Here is a 17975-nt window from a genome sequence, read left to right as displayed (position 1 = left end):
TTTTCAGTGACTTTCTCCCTGTAGGACAGAACATTAACTCCTAACCAAGTTTATCCCAAGCCAGCATGCCTTTAACCTTATGATGCAAAATATCCATCCATCCATTCTCTTCCGCTTATCCGAGGTCAGGTCGCGGGGGCAGCAGCTTGAGCAGAGATGCCCAGACTTCCCTCTCCCCGGCCACTTCTTCTAGCTCTTCCGGGAGAATCCCGAGGCGTTCCCAGGGCAGCCGGGAGACATAGTCCCTCCAGCGTGTCCTGGGTCTTCCCCGGGGCCTCCTCCCTGTTGGATGTGCCCGGAACACCTCACCAGGGAGGCGTCCAGGAGGCATCCTGATCAGATGCCCGAGCCACCTCATCTGACTCCTCTTGATGCGGAGGAGCAGCGGCTCTACTCTGAGCCCCTCCCGGATGACTGAGCTTCCCACCCTATCTTTAAGGGAAAGCCCAGACACCCTGCGGAGGAAACTCATTTCAGCCGCTTGTAATCGCGATCTCGTTCTTTCGGTCACTACCCATAGCTCATGACCATAGGTGAGGGTAGGAACATAGATCGACCGGTAAATTGAGAGCTTTGCCTTATGGCTCAGCTCCTTTTTCACCACGACAGACCGATGCAGAGCCCGCATCACTGCGGATGCCGCACCGATCCGCCTGTCGATATCACGCTCCATTCTTCCCTCACTTGTGAACAAGACCCCGAGATACTTGAACTCCTCCACTTGAGGCAGGATCTCGCTCCCAACCCTGAGAGGGCACTCCACCCTTCTCCGGCTGAGGACCATGGTCTCGGATTTGGAGGTGCTGATTCCCATCCCAGCCGCTTCACACTCAGCTGCGAACCGATCCAGAGAGAGCTGAAGATCACGGCCTGATGAAGCAAACAGGACAACATCATCTGCAAAAAGCAGTGACCCAATCCTGAGTTCACCAAACCGGACCCCCTCAACACCCTGGCTGCGCCTAGAAATTCTGTCCATAAAAGTTGCAAAATATGGTGAGGTCAAAAGGCAGGAAGTATATTTCTATCATTATTTCTCCAAGTTAATGATAATACGTTGGCTTACGATCTTATTTATACTTGCTGTGAAAATTGTTGTATAAGGTGGTTCTTGAGAATTGTATACCCTCCCTTCCCCAGGGATGCTGGAAGCTCTCATCAAGCTTCGCGCAGTAGCCTTCCTGCACACCCTAAATATGCTGCTCTTATTTGAAACTCTTTTATTCCAAGAGACAACTGTCAGTTGTGCGAAGTTGTGTAAAAAGGGCCCAGGGGAGCTACGGGAGACGGCCCTCACTCATTCTAAATGAGGTCTGCACGCCTGTCAGAGGCAAACTGATTTTCTGTCATATGTGGCCAGGCCCAGATTGAGAGCTGCTGTCTGATGCGGAGCACTAAGACACAGCGCCTCATTTCACTGGGCTGCTGTAGGTGCCTCCCTCGGGAGCAGTGCTTGAAGAGCAGTTAACACAGCCTGAATTTCCGAAAGCCTCGTCTGAGGTAGGGGGGCGGAGGGAGGTGGAGATGCACAAAGAGAATGTGGGCCATTGCCAAGTTACAGTGCAGCTTAAAAGTGTTGCTCAGGGGCACTACATAATAGGAGCAGGGGGGTTTAAGTATTTATAATTTAGCCCTTTGGTCTTAGCAAAATGAGAAATCAACAGTTTCAAAATGCTGAGAAGAAGCTGCACAGAAACTAATGGTAATAATCCAAAATGCATCCAAAGATTATTTTATATTTCAGGATTAAAACCTTAGTCAAGGCGGTAAGTGCTATTAAAAATGTTATGGGTGAATTACAGTTCATGTGCAGAAGAGAGATGCTGGGTATATTGGGAAAAGGATGCTAAAGATAGAGCTGCCAGGCAAGAGAAAAAGAGGAAGGCATAAGAGAAGGTTTATGGATATGCGGAGAGATGACATGAAGGTGGTGGGTGTAACAGAACAAGATGCAGGGGACAGAAAGATATGAAAGAAGATGATCCGCTGTGGCAACCCATAACGGGAGCAGCCGAAGGATGAAGATGGGTGACATACAGTTCCATAATTTACAGTTACAGTCACCATAAGAGACAGAAGTGTCATCTATATATACAGTCGTTTCCTTGTTCAGTTTGTTTGTCCTTTGCTGATAAGAGTGTTAGAGGTCACAAGGGTAGAGCTTAAGGAGATACCAAATGAAAGAAAAATACCCGACATTCATGGCTTTCCTTAGCTTCACCAAACATTTAATGCCTTTTTATGCATCAATACCTGAAATGAATGAAAATTAGTGTGTTGGGAAACACAAATCTGTAATGGAAGAAAAGAATTAAAGAATCCAAAGCCCAGCTCACCAAGATTCTTTGCTATCTAAAATTTTTCAGAAATTGTTCATTAATAACAGGCGTATTATGGAGTATAATACTCAAAGGGCACAGCTCAAGGACTCTTACGCATGATCTGTTATCTGTTTTAACTAACGAGAGAAGTGGGGATGAGTAAACAATTCCTTTAGAGTAAAGCAAAAGGTCTGAGTTATTAGCTGGGCCTTCACATGAAATATTGTATCTTTTTACCGGTATCAAAGCTGTTTTGAGGAGGAGACACACAAACATAATGAAAAGGTGATCTAAACCCCCTAAGAGACCCATAAAAGCAGGCCAGTACACCTAGGCCAGCTTGCGCCAGAAGACTGCTTGCCAGTTTTGGCCTGGCCAGGCCCACAGTGAGGAAAACTGGGTTAAAAATTCAAAATATATTAAAACATTAATACAAGGGAGGGGGTAACCACAGGTCCCTGGCTTGTAAACAGAAAGGCAACTACATTTTTTTTATATAATGTAAGACCAAAATACCCAAAAGAGAAAAAAAAAATTAATCTAAAAGGCAGTCCAAAACAACCAAGTCCCAAAACGTAAATCCCAAAAGGAATCCAGATATACAGGCCATAAAATCTAGAAACCAGCAAAACAAAAATAATCATCATCCTTTCAAAAAAAATTTCAGTTACAACCAATGAACTACTGGCTGGATCTCTCGTTCTGGCCAATGGATAAAAGCAGGGGGAGGACCCAGCAGCAGTGATGTCAGGGTGGCCCCACCTCCTGGAGCTCCACCCTCTAAATACATAGAATGGAGCCACATATTAAAAAGGCAGTAAATAATTACTAATAATAATATAGTAAATTAATAGAAAGTACGTAAACATGAAAAAAATCATAAACATCACAACATATAAAGTTGATACATAAAACCATTAGATAAGAACTGAAATCAAAACAAAATCTAAATGAGAATTTTACTTTAATAAGTCACAGTTGATAATAACTTTTATTACTTTCATTAAAAAACCTTTACAATGGATGAAGAGTTTCATCTCTAGATAATGGACTGCAAAAAGTTGTAATGAATAAATGATTTGTAGAGTGGTAAAGAAGTTTATAGTATATAATGTTTATTATACTGCGGTGGGTTGGCACCCTGCCCGGGATTGGTTCCCTGCCTTGTGCCCTGTGTTGGCTGGGATTGGCTCCAGCAGACCCCCGTGACCCTGTGTTCGGATTCAGCGGGTTGGGAAATGGATGGATGGATGGATGTTTATTATAGACTTGTATTGGTAACATATTCATTAACATGTTTGTTTTTATTTTTGATGGCTTACAACTTTAGTGTTTCTTTAATACTTACTAATAATATTGTACTTTGTAATAGTGAGGTGTACTTCCCAGTTTTAGACTCTCCTTTCTGTGCATTTATCTTAATACTTTCAAATGCCAGGCAGTAGAGATTGTAGAAAGTTAGAACAATTATGACAAAAACAGGCCATTCAACCCTACAAGCTTTTCAATGCTACTTGGCTCATTTCTCCAAAAATCCCTTCCTGACCATGAGTAGATCCTTTTTTACATTAAACTTACTTGCCACATTTCAGTACGTATTTGAATACAATGGGAAGCACGAATCAAAGAGAGCATGGATGTGCTGGAAGGCAAGATAAACAAAAATAATGACCAGGAGATGGAAGGCTTTGAAGGAGAAGTAAAAAAAAAGTTGGCTAAAAATAGGCAAAAGAGCAAAAATACCAATCACCTAAACAAAATTATTTTACTGAAGGATTATGGCCAGGAAACAAAGCCAGTAGATAAAAGATAAGCTTTACACATGTATGTGTAATTTAGAGCAATGCTGGAACTTCCATTCCTGTGAAGGTGCTGCTGTCTTACTGTAAACAGGGAGGTACCCTGATGTCACATGTCGCACCCACATGGCCAAAAGTAGCTTCTGTTACCACACACCAGCAGTTTCCAAGTTCAGTCCTGAGGGGCCACTGTACTGTAACTTCATGTTTTTGTTCCACCAGTTTCACAATCAGTGACGCATTTTCCCTTTAACTTATCTCATTGTTTAAGTAGCTGGTATTTAATTTTTCTTCTCTTATTACACATTTAGGAAACATCAGTAGTTTACATTATTTAGAAGTATTTGTACTTTTTCCATAGTTGTTTTGAGCTCTGTTTTGTCATTTTCCTATTCTTTCACCTTTTTCCTGTAGGGACTGCTCCATATCTTTATCCTAGAAATGACAATTAACAGTGACCTAGAAAGTCACAACATCAGTAATTTAAAAAATGTGCTTGCTACATTTACAGAAATGTATGAAATATTTCTGTATTACATTGAGATTATTTATTTATTTTCCTCTAAGATTTTCATTATCATTATGATTTTCATTCTACTTTCTTGGGTATTCTAGTTTTTTAAGCCGCTATTTCCTAAAATCAAGATACTGGGTCTGGTGCTGAAATACTGTAGTTATCAGCATTCAGCACTATTTGAGCTGATGTCTAATTGGCTTTTTGTTTATTGATCATTATTAGGATGCAATTGAAAGAGCAAACACTACAGAAAAGACAAATTCATTGAAAAATGACAAAAGAGATTTTTAGACTTAAAACTGTGGCAAAAATCTCAGTCCCTCTCTTTTCTAAATGCAGAGCAAAAAAAGGCAAAAAAGCAGCTAATTAAACAATGAGATCAGTTGCAGGTGTAACGACTCCTTTATTATGAAACCTACAACCACGGGGATCATCCAGGAATTAATTTGAAAATCACTGCCATTAGCAATATGTCTGCCTAAATGGTAATGCATGCTAGACAATGGAAAACAAAATGCTGCTGTTATGGTGTCATCAAGATAACAATAACGTAATAGAAAAACGAAAAATTCAAATACACTGTAAAAAGTAACTCAAAATTAAACCTCAATATCCAAAAACTGATTCAAGTGTGTCCTTTAATTTAAGCAGCTTATTGTCAGAGCAATTGTGATTAGTACTATGTTATATTTTTATCCAAATTATTTATTCAAATTGAGCTGCAACCCTACAGTGTAAAAAGTTTTACTTTAAATTTACTGTAAAATTCTTTCTACTAGTTGCATTACTTTGACAGTATTTTACTGTTTCATACTACTGGATATTAAAATAAAAAAACAACACTATACAGTAACTTCACTTTAAGTGGGCCACAAAATTACTGTCTTCTAGCAGTAAGCTGCTGTTGAATAGCAGTAATTAAACATTTCCAGTTTGTTAATTTCCTTCATCTTTACATATCAGTTGTAATATTACTGCAGCTCAGTGGTGCATAATTCACTGCAAATTTACAGATTGAAAAATCTATTAAAAATTGTATGCAGTACATTAAAATTACCTTGGCTTGGCTAACAGCCATTTAACCATCAGAAACTGTCCGATGCGTCCAGCCAGTGATCATTTATAGAAACTGAACATAATCCAGTGTTTAGCGGAAGCACGTTACGTGGTCTGGTAGAGAAGGAAACATTGCTTTTGTGATGTGGGCTGTGCTACAGCTTTGCCAGTTTATCAAAATCAAACCCATAACAAATTCAGCACACACAGAAAAAAATAGTGTTGTAACCATCTTTAAGTAATGGTTTCCTATAGTGCAAATGTGTGGAGGTCACCAGGAACAATATCCTTACGAAAATTTAGAATTCTGTGCCATTGTGACTTTACAGCAGTGCACAAACTGTTCATAAAATAGTCTTGCACATTGAAACAATTAAAAATTCACAGCTAAAACAATGCTTAAATGTAATTTTTTGTGCATTTATCTGTTTGAAGTCATTGTTTTAACTGTTTATTGTATTAGAGTTTTTACTGTGAAAATATACAGTTAATGTAATCTACAGTTCGGCACTGATCTCTCCTCACTGATATCTCCACATGTTAAACTCTAACCTCTGTTAAAAAAAAAAAAAATTGCAATACATGACCTTTAAAAACACTCGCCATTTTATATGACCAGAAAAAAGCACCTTTTTATTTAATACAAACGTAAATGTTTTTAAATAGATAAAAATTTATAACTACAGAAATAGAACATCCTGTCTGGCATATGTGAGGTGTGATTCTGGTGTAAAGTGTAAAGAGCTTAATCACAAATAAGTTATCCATACCAGTCAATATTTGTTTAGGATTTCTAAGAGCTAGGAATGCAGATATATTTCTGCAGAATCGTTGATTGTGTTTTAATAGTCTTGATCATTCTAGAGCAGTTATCTTAGTTTGCATTGCAAGCAAATTAACAGAAATCGTAAATTTCAAAGTTAAACAGCAGTAAGTGTAGTGTGGCCATAGGGTTAAGGAGGACAGAATTGAATCTAAAAGATGTCAAATTTCAAACTTGCTATATGTCAGGTTATAGAAGGCAACAAAAATGCCATTTGTTAGCAGAAAACAAAAGGTCTGTTTTTTGACTTCTACATACATGGCCCATGAGAGAGAAATTCTTAAACCACAAGTCTGTACAGATCAAAATGCCATATGCAGGTGGGTACTTAAGCACAATAAACAACAATGCATGAAGCAGAGATTATTTATTGAGATAGGAAATATTAAAAGTTGAATTTTTGCTTATTCCTGAGGCAGCTAAATACATACAAATGGACCAGAGATGAATTTACAATTTTATTGTAACATGTAGCTAATGTACATAGTGACAAAGAGGGGACTAAATTAGGATCAGGCAAGTAAAGACGACAAGAAGAGCTCAAGTAATGCCCACCACATCGTACACAGTCCAGTCAATGCCTAAGAAGTCTTACATTGTAAAATAGACAAATATGAAATGTGCTAGTTGTGTAACAAATACTGTAAAATGCAGAAGAGGTACAGTAGAACAGATGCACGCTATTGGTTACTGTACTGAGGTGGTGCCACAACTTCATAGGTTGTACACAGCTCCAGGAATGACAAAGGACTGCCCTGGAAGTTGTAACAAATTTGAAAATTAATACTAGAGTTGCATGTCAAGCAGTAAAGTAGTAATATTAATAATAATTATTGTTACTGTATTTTTATAGTACCTTTTCCAGAATCAAAGCACATTGCAGTAATCAGAAGGACACAATAGGAACAGATGACAAGAAAAAACATTAAATAACACTGAAACAAAAAATCAGTACATGAAATATAAAATTCTGGTTTAGTATAAAAACAATAAACAGGTATCAAATATACAGTGCAAGAAAATCTCATCAGGTATCATTAACGTAATATGTGATACAGGATTAAATTATAGAGACCTGGACAAAAGGTATACTGAGCGGAGGTATACCAATGGCAGTGCCATTTTAAATGCTATCCTGTAGGAATGTGTTTTATGATGCCCTTCGAAAGAATGACTTGGGTCAGCTGATCTAATGGTTTTAGGGACACCATTCCAAAATGACAGTGCATTAGAACTGAAGACTGTCTCGCCCACAGAGCACAAGTTAGTCTGGACCATGAGAAAATTGCCAGCATGAGTGGACCTAAGTGGGTGCAGGCCATTTAAAGCTTTATAGTTAGCAACATAATTTTGTGTTTAGTCTTATAAAATACAGGGAACCAGTGAAGATGTTGTGCGCCCATTGCTGCAAGTCTGGCTAAGAACACTTGCAGTTCAATTTTGTTCCAGGTGCATGATCTGACGAAAACATGATCAAGCCTCTCAGTGTCTGAAAAGAAAAAAAAGGAAAGAACAAAGGTGTAGCCAGTAGGGGGCATCTCGGAACCCCAAACCCTTGACACAGCCACTCCAAACACCAGTCATGGGTTCAAAGAATCTTTTATTTGAAGTTTATACCTTCAACACACAACCTGCAAGACACACATCTTTCCTTCCTCGTTTTTCTCCCAAATCTTTTCCAGCCAGTATTGAAATAGTCCCGACTCCCAAGTGGGATGAGGAGACCCCTTTTATGCTGGACCCAGGAGAACTTCCAGTGCCAGGACACTGCATGAAGAAAGCACCTCCAGGTGAGGCAGAAGCCCTTCAAAGTAGGGGCAGCCATTTCCTGCAGCTCTCCCTGGCGGCACCCACAATACCGAACAGGACTGCAGTTTCCAGTATGTCCTGCAGGTGTTTGCATGGATTCACCTTCCCAGGGACACCTCCACCTAGCGTATTGGGGAGTATATAGTCTTGGTAGGCTGTATTCCCATATCTATCCATTTTATAGTCCCATCCGGGACAGGGGAACACCAGACAAATCTTTTGGTTTCACATCCTATTTGACATGACTGTAGACTGTAATCATCTGCCCAGGTCCTGGAGTGCTGCTGTGCTATGCAGGTTTTTGAAACATAGGCAACGCTGCGTTTTAAATTCCTACACATTTTTAACAAATGCTGCTTACTGTTAGACCTTTTATTTGATAAAATGTAAACAGAGAGACAGAAATGGTATACCTGAAATACACTTTAAAAGTTGATGTCATTATCACTTACAGAAAGATTGGATGACTTTTTGTACACTGGGTCACATAGAGGTGGAAACAATTACATACATGAACCAACAAACTTGATTTGTGCTGATCCATGAAAGGAGAAATCTGAAATAAAACTTTACCACTCTGCTTTACACGTCAGGCGGCTGTGCTAAATGGGCCTCGAGGGTCGTGCTTTCATCTCCCCTAGGTGGGTAATAAATTTGATAAACCGTTGTCATGTTCAACCTCAGGTAAGGGGAGGGGTGGCCTTATGGTCAACTGTGCACATACTGCCCCGCAAAATCTGTCATTCTGTGCTTTTCACACTTTCAATTAAAGTGAAATGCAGCTACAGATTACATTGTGTGTGAGTGGCCTTGTCTCTGCATTGACTGTCACCCTTTCATAAGTGAGCATAGAAATGATCTGAGCAGAAAAAACATTATGGGATTTGTATAAACTAAAGGATGAAAAAAAAGTTTCGATTATCAGCTGGTGAAAGATGTCAAGAAGCTTTATGAAATGTTTGCTTGATTGTTAGCCTGCCACTGCCTTTCAGGTACAGTCTGACTCTGCACAACATGCATGGCAATGTATTGATTGATTCCTTTGAAGGATAAACATTGAAGTTAAATTTAGGAGGCAGATTTTGGCCAAATTTGCCAGTAAGAGCACTAAACAAAGTAGACATTTTCAGAAGACTAGAGCAAGGCTTTTAGTGACATATATTTCTGCTTGCCTGTTTGCTTTTATTATGATTAAGAAGACCCAGTATTTGTAAAACTTATATACCGTAATACCCACATGCCATTTACGCCTATGAATGCTCTCTTGCTCATCTGTGCTCAGTTAGCCATTTTATTTAAACAAGCTTTTGACCTGAAACTGGTCAACATACTGACCTTTAATCGTATAACTGGGCTTTCATGTCATCCAGCTACCTGACGGACTTCATCACATCCTCCTTTAAATGTTACCTAGAGCAGCTCTTACTGGCTAACGTGCTCTATGCCTGTTTATACCTTATGGCTCAACGTGTACTTCCAAGAGAGCAAAACTAGCAGTGATTAATTAGAAGGTTTGGGAGGAGAGTCATTGTTATTAAACAAGCCAAGTTCAATACCAGTAGTTCAGAAATCTTTTGACATCCCTTAAATGTGAACCAAATATCAAAGTCAAAAAAGATGTGCTAGAAAAACCAAAAGACTGTTCTATTTAAAGCACTGAATAGTTTGGGGATATCCCCCATCTCAGATGAAGACATCGGCAGCAACCTTTTATCTCGTGGCCCAGTGTTGTCACACACTATGCGATTCTGAGTCATTGCAAGGGAAACATCAACAAATAGGTCTTCAAACTGTTGCTTGTGTGGAGTTTGCACTTTCTCCCTTATTTTTCTCTGCGTGCTCCAGTTTTCCTAGAAAATCCCCAAAAATGCCCAGTTTAGATTAATTGGCCACTGCAGACTGACTGAAGTGTGAGTGGGCTCTGCAATGGACTGGTGGCCCTTTCTAGGACTGCTTCTTTGCCTTCTGCCCACTATTGCTGTATAGGGTGCATTTCCCTGAGATTGAGATAGGTATTGCAAATGTCAATTTTTGCTTTGTTCCGTGTCTTTGATTTTTAGGTTTATTTTGGGGCACTTTAACGTGGGAAGATCCATCTGCAACCAGTGTTTTGTTCAGAATATCCTAATATTTAGGATAGAGCTCATTCCAGCAGCAAGTAATGAAAAAGACCAATAGCGGATACTGGCAAATTATACTGCACACAAATATTTGAAAAATGTAAGCATGTTACTCAACCTAACAGCGTGTTATTGGACGGTGTCTGGAAACATAAATGAACAACTTCACACAGAATGCACTATGGTAGCAGTGGAACTAAGCCAAAGCCCAAGCTCATTAAAAATGAAAAGAAAAAAAAACACATAAAAAAAGTTAGTAACTTGCCTTCGCCAAATACACAAACAGCTATTAAATTTAGCAAATTGTCATATATTTTAATGTATCTTTCCTGTAACACCATCTTTCTCATGATATTTTACCATTCCCAACAGGAAACAGTAAAGGTGTTCCTGGAGCACCCAACTGTCAAAGATGACCCCGACTTAGAGGGCAGAACAGCCTTCATGTGGGCAGCAGGGAAGGGAAGCGATGATGTCATCCGCGTCATGCTCAGTTTAAAGCCAGATTTGGACATCAACATGGCGGACAAGTATGGCGGAACTGGTAAGTATTGTAGCTGGGTGAATATTTATGCATAAAACAGTCGTGGGTATCTCTCGCCAACTCCAACATGTGTTGTACTGGTTGCCTTTCCTGGATAATTTGTCTTGTTCATATGCATGTCATGTTCATATGAATAATCTGATAATTAATCATATGATAATCTGTAATGAATAATCATATGAAAATCTGTCTTGTTCATATAAATTTTGATTCATCAAAAGGTGGATCAACGTAAGACTTCTCCTTGAGAGCGGTCTGCATACCAGACACTGCCATTCAAGCCAGTGTTGCAATGAGAAAGTGCTAAAACACCCATAATACCCACTGTAGTTCTGTCAAAAATGACAAAGAGCCCTTTGGAACAGAAGAACTAACACATTACTGTGGTCATAATATCAGTGGAGGTTATTACTAGGAGATTGGTGGTGGCAAACCCCAGATGCACTGAATTCCACCAAAAAACCTGTAGAAGTGACACGGCTGCTTGCATAATCCTTCCTTTGTCTGCCTTTACCAAAAGAACCCTTTACCTTCTTATAGACTTGTTTTTGTCTGCCTGTTGTGAATGTTGCCACAATATCAGGAATGGGTCCTTAGAAGTGCCGCACTCATGTGGTTTACCACTTATCATGCCTTAGACACTTCACCCGTAAAATACTGCTCTTGTAATGTCTGACACAGGCATTTATCCTTTTTAAACTGCGCCCACTTATTTCACAGACAACTTATACCTGCCAACTTAACTACTTGTGGCCTTTTACCAAGATCTAGCTATAGGAGTGGGCAAAATGGAGGTGACCCTGTAGAGAGGCAGCACAGAAGAGTCAGTGTGAATTGGGGGCTTTTTGCTTGGTGAAAGCTGACATTGCTGACTTGCAGTTTTTTTTTTTTTTTGTGTCAAACTGAAAAGAGGCCACAGTTCTGTCTTTGCTTTAATAGACATTACCATGCAAAACATCCCAAGGAGACTGTTTCTTTATACTGCCAAAAGTTGAGAGGCTTTATTATTTCAGAGGCTGAAGGGATGGAATTGATGATTCATGTGATTAATGGATCCCTTAGCAATGACAGTTTAAAGAGGCGGGGTGATTTACATTAATGAGTAGGGCTGAAAAGTTTGGGTTTGAGGGGATGGGGGAGGTGGCATTTAGGAGGAATGTTTTGGCACAACTTAACTGGACCAGGGTGGGCAGTCAAAGCTGTGCAGCTACTCAACTGTGAATTATTTGATGAGAATGTCCAGTTGTTAAGGAAAAACCTTGGAAAATTACTGTCAAGGATTACCACAGTGTCCCCTTCTGGAATTCTGCTGCCTTACTGTTGCCTGTAGCTAAAACGGGGAATGGCAGTTTGTGGATAGTAAGTATAACAATAATTAGAGATTTCTTTTGTACATAGAAAGCTAAAAACCATAGGGCAGGGCATTTTATGTATGTATTGATGTGCTGTGTGACACACCAGTGTAATATCAGGGGCTGCTTTATGCCTTGTGCCCAATGCTGCTAGGATAAGCTCCAGGGTCAGTTATTAGCAGCAACAGAAGAGATTGTAAGACAGCGTGATATGAGGACACCTGCATGCCTTTATAAATCGTACTCAGCCATTCAATGTCCTTTATGTAGAGACCAGCAAACAGCAAGTAATAGCTGTGAATCCGGGATGGTAAAGATTGAAGTTGCAGCTGCTGTGTAGCAGAGAGGTTGGATAAGCACAACTAGACAAGATAGGGTCTGGAAGTAAGTAGAAGTCTAGAATAAACCCAATACAATAAAATCAGGAACAAAATCCAAAACATCTGTATCAAAGAATCAAAGCCAAGGTTCTAATGCTAAATTCTTCTTGGTACCACCTTTTAGCTACCTGTAATACTAGAAAGAAAAGTAACAAAGATTTGAGAAGACAGATATTTTTACTCTAATACACAGATGCAGTAGTCATCTTAAATAGGTATCCCTCGATGACATCACAACCATGTCAGGATAAACGTCATCTGTAGTGGTGCACTATTGCCAACAACAACTCGGCCATGAACTTTAACACAATACAACGGGTTCCAGCAGGCAAACACTATCCAAGATTGGTACTGTTCAAATGAAAAAATCTTTGAAACACCACAAAATAAACGGTACAAAGTCAGATTGCACCAAAGTTGGTCCGACAAAGACAAAAATACTGAATGACAACAGGGATGATACGAAAGCTGCTCAGCACCAAGCATAAGGTAATATTACTGTCATGTGGACAGAGTATGTTGCAATTCTTGCTTGTTCGAATATGGCCTGTGTGTTAATAAGTGTCTAAGGCAACTGACTTGAGGTGTTGTGGATGGCAGTAATAATGACCATGAAATTACAGTAACGTGTCAGTTTGTCACCAAAGATTTTAACCAAGAAAGACAGAGAGATAAAGCAGCCATTGTAAGAAGCAATTTCAATCTTTTTTTATAGATTGTTAAAAAGAACTGTTTCACATTTGGTGCAGTTTAACTGCAACTAATTGGTACCCATCAGACATTGATGTCCAAATATTCACTAGCATCAGATCATAGAAGATAAATCATGGGGTAAGTCTGCAGATTGACTTGTGTGTCATCTGCATAACAATAGAAGAAATGTAAAGCCATAAACAGATGGGTAATGAAGAACATAGTAGATTTAGAAAAAGCAACTCCCTCTGTGATATAAAGGTGCAAAAGTCTATCATCTGCAAATACGTGCCATGCAGATGTGTTGGTTTCACCTCAAAGAAGGAAAATCAGAAGGCACTGAAAAGGAGAATGATAGAAGAGAACATAACAAGTTTGGCAAATGTGATTGAAAAATTCAGTCCATCAAGCTCCAATGGTAAACTCAAAGCTAAGCTGTCCCAGTATCAAGGTTTCTACTTCATCTCAACGGCTTGGTAGTCTCTTTCAGATTCCCGAAACTCTTTGCAGGAGAAAAAGTTTCCTGGTTTCCATCTTAATCGTACTTCTCTTCTGTGTTCATTGATGTCCACAAGTATGTAATACGCTATTTAATTCTAAGAATTCTGCTGGGTCCACTTTTTCAGGACAATACCGTGACTTTAACCTTGACAACCATTGAGAAGCATCTGGATGAGATATTGGGACAGCTTAGTTATTAGCTAAACAAACAAACTTGAGAGGATGAATGGTCTCCTCTCATCTGTCAAATTTCTTATCAGTGTCTTTGAGAATTTTGAAGACTTGGATTAGGTTCTTATTCAGCTGTTCCCTGCTGAAAGCTAGAGGTTTAAAATCGCTTATTTTGTCACAGTAGGACAGGCTCTTGTTTCTCAGGATTAACTTCATCCCTCTTCTGTCTAGCATTTTTGTAGCATATTGACCAGAATTGCACACAATATTGTAGATGTAGCCTCACTCAAAGGCATTATACAGTCTAAGCATGATGTCCTTCGATTTGTATTCTTTCCTTTTTTTATCAACAGATAATACATGCTATACTGGCTATTTGCCTCTTTTCTGTGATCCTGCTGTGTGAGGCAAACTCCATGTACAGTGAGCCCTGCAGCAGCAGTGTGTTTGACAACACAAGTTGACGGCTCTACTAGCACATGCCTCACAAGTGCTGTCAGCCAAATCTTTGTCAGAATCACTGAGCAGGTTTAATTCATTTCTTCTGTTGGTTCAACAGACATTTTTTGGATTCAACATGGTTGGCCAGTGGCCCCCCTCAAAGTGGGTATTGGAGCAGAATTTTTTATGGCTGGATGCCTTCTTGACATAAACCTTATTTTAATGTCTTGCAAAAGAGGTGTTGACCTTATTCTAATCCCAGGTCATTGGGTAAGGTTTATTTCACATAAGTGTTTCATTATTGTCATTTTTTGCACTTCAAGTCACTATATAGAAGAAAAAAATATTTCTATTGGATGGGCAAAGTAACCACCTATTCTGTATTAGATGACATTCTTAAAAGTGCATTTTGAAATGAATTGGGCCAAAATAGCTTAGGCATCTGATAGGACTGAGCTTAAACTCACCAGTGAAAGGTGCTATACAAAAGTTAGGGTGGAGTGGTGGCTCTGAGGCTAAGGATCTGCGCTGGTATCCTGAAGGTTGCCAGTTCGAATCCCGGTCACTGCCAAAAGAGATCCTACTCTGCTGGGCCCTTGAGCAAGACCCTTAACCTGTAATTGCTCCAGGGGCGCTGTACAATGGCTGACCCTGCGCTCTGACCCCAAGGGGTATGCGAAAACTAACAAATTTCTAATACGAGAAATCGTATAAGACGAAATAAAGAACAAAAAAAAAAAAAAAAAAAGTGAAGTAACTGATACTTGATGGCTGAGCCAAAAGGTCTCCTTTACATATATGACACGCTTAAAGATCATATGTATGTAAAACACAATGTAAAGAGTGATAATCTGATTGACGATAATGTACCTGAATGATAAAATCTTCATTTGGTTGAATAGTTTGATTTAACCCAATATAAAGTTTAAAACTCCCCATGTCAACATTGATTTAAGGAACAGCTGTTGTGGTATAAAGACAGACTGATCTGAAATCCAAGCTGCAGGGCTCTATATAAAGGCTGAGTGATTGTATTTTTTAAGAATGAAGTTGCCAAATCTTCAGTTTTTTAATACCATATGGAATGGACTGGAAAAAATGTATTCTATTATAAAAGTGTTTTATTGAGTGAGTAAATACGTATGTCTGCTACCTCCATATCAATCAGAAACTCCACACATTCTACGTGCTAGTTTACTACTACTGGGTGTACATCATGAACATTGCATCATGCCTCAACGTATGCAGTCATGAAGAGTGTGCTACATGCCAGTGAATGCATTATGCATCTGTGTGCACTGAAGTGAACATCAGCTTGGAGTAAGCCATTTACATTACATCAGCACTCATGTGTGTCAGTCAGTAGTAAACCACACCACAACAATACATTCTGGACTTAGCAATACATTTTTCAACTACCTCAACTACTTGGGTTCCTTGCCCTGAGTAATTCCAAAAAAACCCTCAGTTTCTTATAAATATCACACTACTTCACTTTTGTGAATGCAAAGTAAAAGAGGAAAAGATCAGCTGATTAATCAATGAGATCAGTTAGAGATAAAACTGAGGCACTGATCCTGAAGTTGTTTTCGAATGAAAACCTATAGCCATAGGGACGTCTTAGGACTGAACTTAAAACCCGCTGTACAGAGGGAAATGCAGAGTAGTTTAGTTTCTTTACGTACATTTTAAAAGATGCTATGAAAAGAAATCTGCCTTCTTTCTCTTACTGTACTCACTTATTTTTGGCCAGAATTAAACAGCAGTATAAACCTCACCTGATTGATTGATACTAGGACAGCATAATGGTGCGGGGTTAGCACTGCTGCTTCCCAGCACTGGCATCCTCTGTTTGAATGCTGTGCTCATTTGTTCTTGGTGTGGGTTTTCCTCCAGGTAGTCCAGTTTTCCTTCAACATTTTTAAAGAAGTGAAGTTACTTCCCAAATCTAAACTTCTTTGTGTGTATTCCTGTGGTGGACTGTCACCCTTGCCAGGGCTGTGTCCTGCCTTGTGCTTAGTAGACTAAGCAGGTTTGAGAATTAATGAATGCCTATGAGAATTATTTCCCCCATGGAAGTTTCACATTTTATAGTTATCCACAATGACTCAATATTGTATTTTTGGCTTTTTTGACACTGATCAACAAAAAGATGTCAAAGTAAAAATAAATATGAAACACAAAATAGTTGATTGCATAAGTATTCACCCCCTTAAATACAACACAGCTAAATCATCATTGGTGCAGCAATTTGGTTTTAAAATTCACAGAATTAGTTCAATGGAGATCACCTGTCTTGGGTTTCAGTTGACTGTAATATGGATGTGCCTGTATGTGAAAGTTCCAGCTTGTGGTGAGTCAGTATGATGGCCTACTCTAAATCAAAAGAACATTCCAAGGAACTCTGTGATTGAAAAGCAAAAGTCAGGGGAAGGGTAGAAGAAAACATCCAAGTCACCGGTAGAGAGATTAGAGAGACTGTGCTGACAGCTGTTGCCTGAGTGCTTCACCAGTCTCAGCTTTATAGGAGAGTGGCAAAAAGAAAGACACTGTCAAAAAAAAAATGTGCAGGATATTTTGGATAGAGTTTGTCAGAAGTGCACATGGGGGACACTCAAGTCAGCTGGGAGGAGGTTCTATAGTCCAAGACTGAGCTTTTTATCCTACAGACCAAACTGCATGTTTCACATAAACAAAATATTACAATAATTTAAAAAAACAACATAGTAGTAGTGGCAACATCATGCTGTGTAAATGCTACTCTACAGCAGGTCCTGGAGGCATTGTAAGGGTAAAGGGGAAAATGAATCCAACAAAACGCAGGGAAATCCTGGAGGAAAAGTTGAAGTGGCCGAGTCAGAGTCCAGATCTCCAGACCTGTCCGCACAGACTCAAGGCTGTCACGGCTGCCAATCAATTCAATTCAATTCAATTTTATTTGTCATTCAGCAGAACATCCAAGATGTGCTGCAGAATGAAAATACGATGCACAAGACATTAATAAAAACACATAGTTAAAATCAGCATACAATGAAATACTAAAATGCTTCATTTAAAAGACGAACGGCAGTAGGAAAAAAACTGTTTTTAAACCTGGTAGTTCTACATTTCAGGCTGCGGTACCTTCTGCCTGAGGGCATGAGGGAAAAGAGTTTAGAGGCAAAATAAGTAGGGTCTCTAGAAATCCGCACAGCTCTGGCCAGACAGCATTGTTTTGCCAAATCTTGTACATTTGGCAACTGGGCTCCAATGATCCTCTCCGCAGCCCTCACCACTTTCCTCAGTGCTTTCCAGTCCGAAGCGACGCAGCTCTCCTGCCACAGAGAGCTGCTGCTGATTAGCACGCTCTCTATGGTCCCTCTGTAAAAAGTGGTGAGGACTGACTTACTGAGATGGGCCCTCTTTAGCCTCCGCAGAAAGATCAAGCGCTGGTGAGCTTTCTTGATGA

At 39.5% G+C, this 17975-nt stretch overlaps 1 protein-coding gene across 3 annotated transcripts in view; it reads left to right on the top strand.

The window, feature by feature from the left end:
• Positions 1-17975, top strand: part of invs (inversin) — a 200293-nt gene that overhangs the window by 135901 nt on the left and 46417 nt on the right. For all 3 annotated transcript variants that reach the window (XM_028817399.2, XM_028817397.2, XM_028817398.2), the window contains one exon: positions 10818-10989. In XM_028817399.2, the coding sequence (XP_028673232.1) occupies positions 10818-10989 (172 nt within the window). The remainder of the gene's footprint in view (positions 1-10817; positions 10990-17975) is intronic.

The sequence above is a fragment of the Erpetoichthys calabaricus genome, chromosome 13, assembly GCF_900747795.2.
Source record: "Erpetoichthys calabaricus chromosome 13, fErpCal1.3, whole genome shotgun sequence".
Taxonomy (NCBI): Eukaryota; Metazoa; Chordata; class Cladistia; order Polypteriformes; family Polypteridae; genus Erpetoichthys; species Erpetoichthys calabaricus.
The sequence above is the reverse complement of the archived record's forward strand: the minus strand, read 5'-3'. Positions and strand labels throughout refer to the sequence as shown.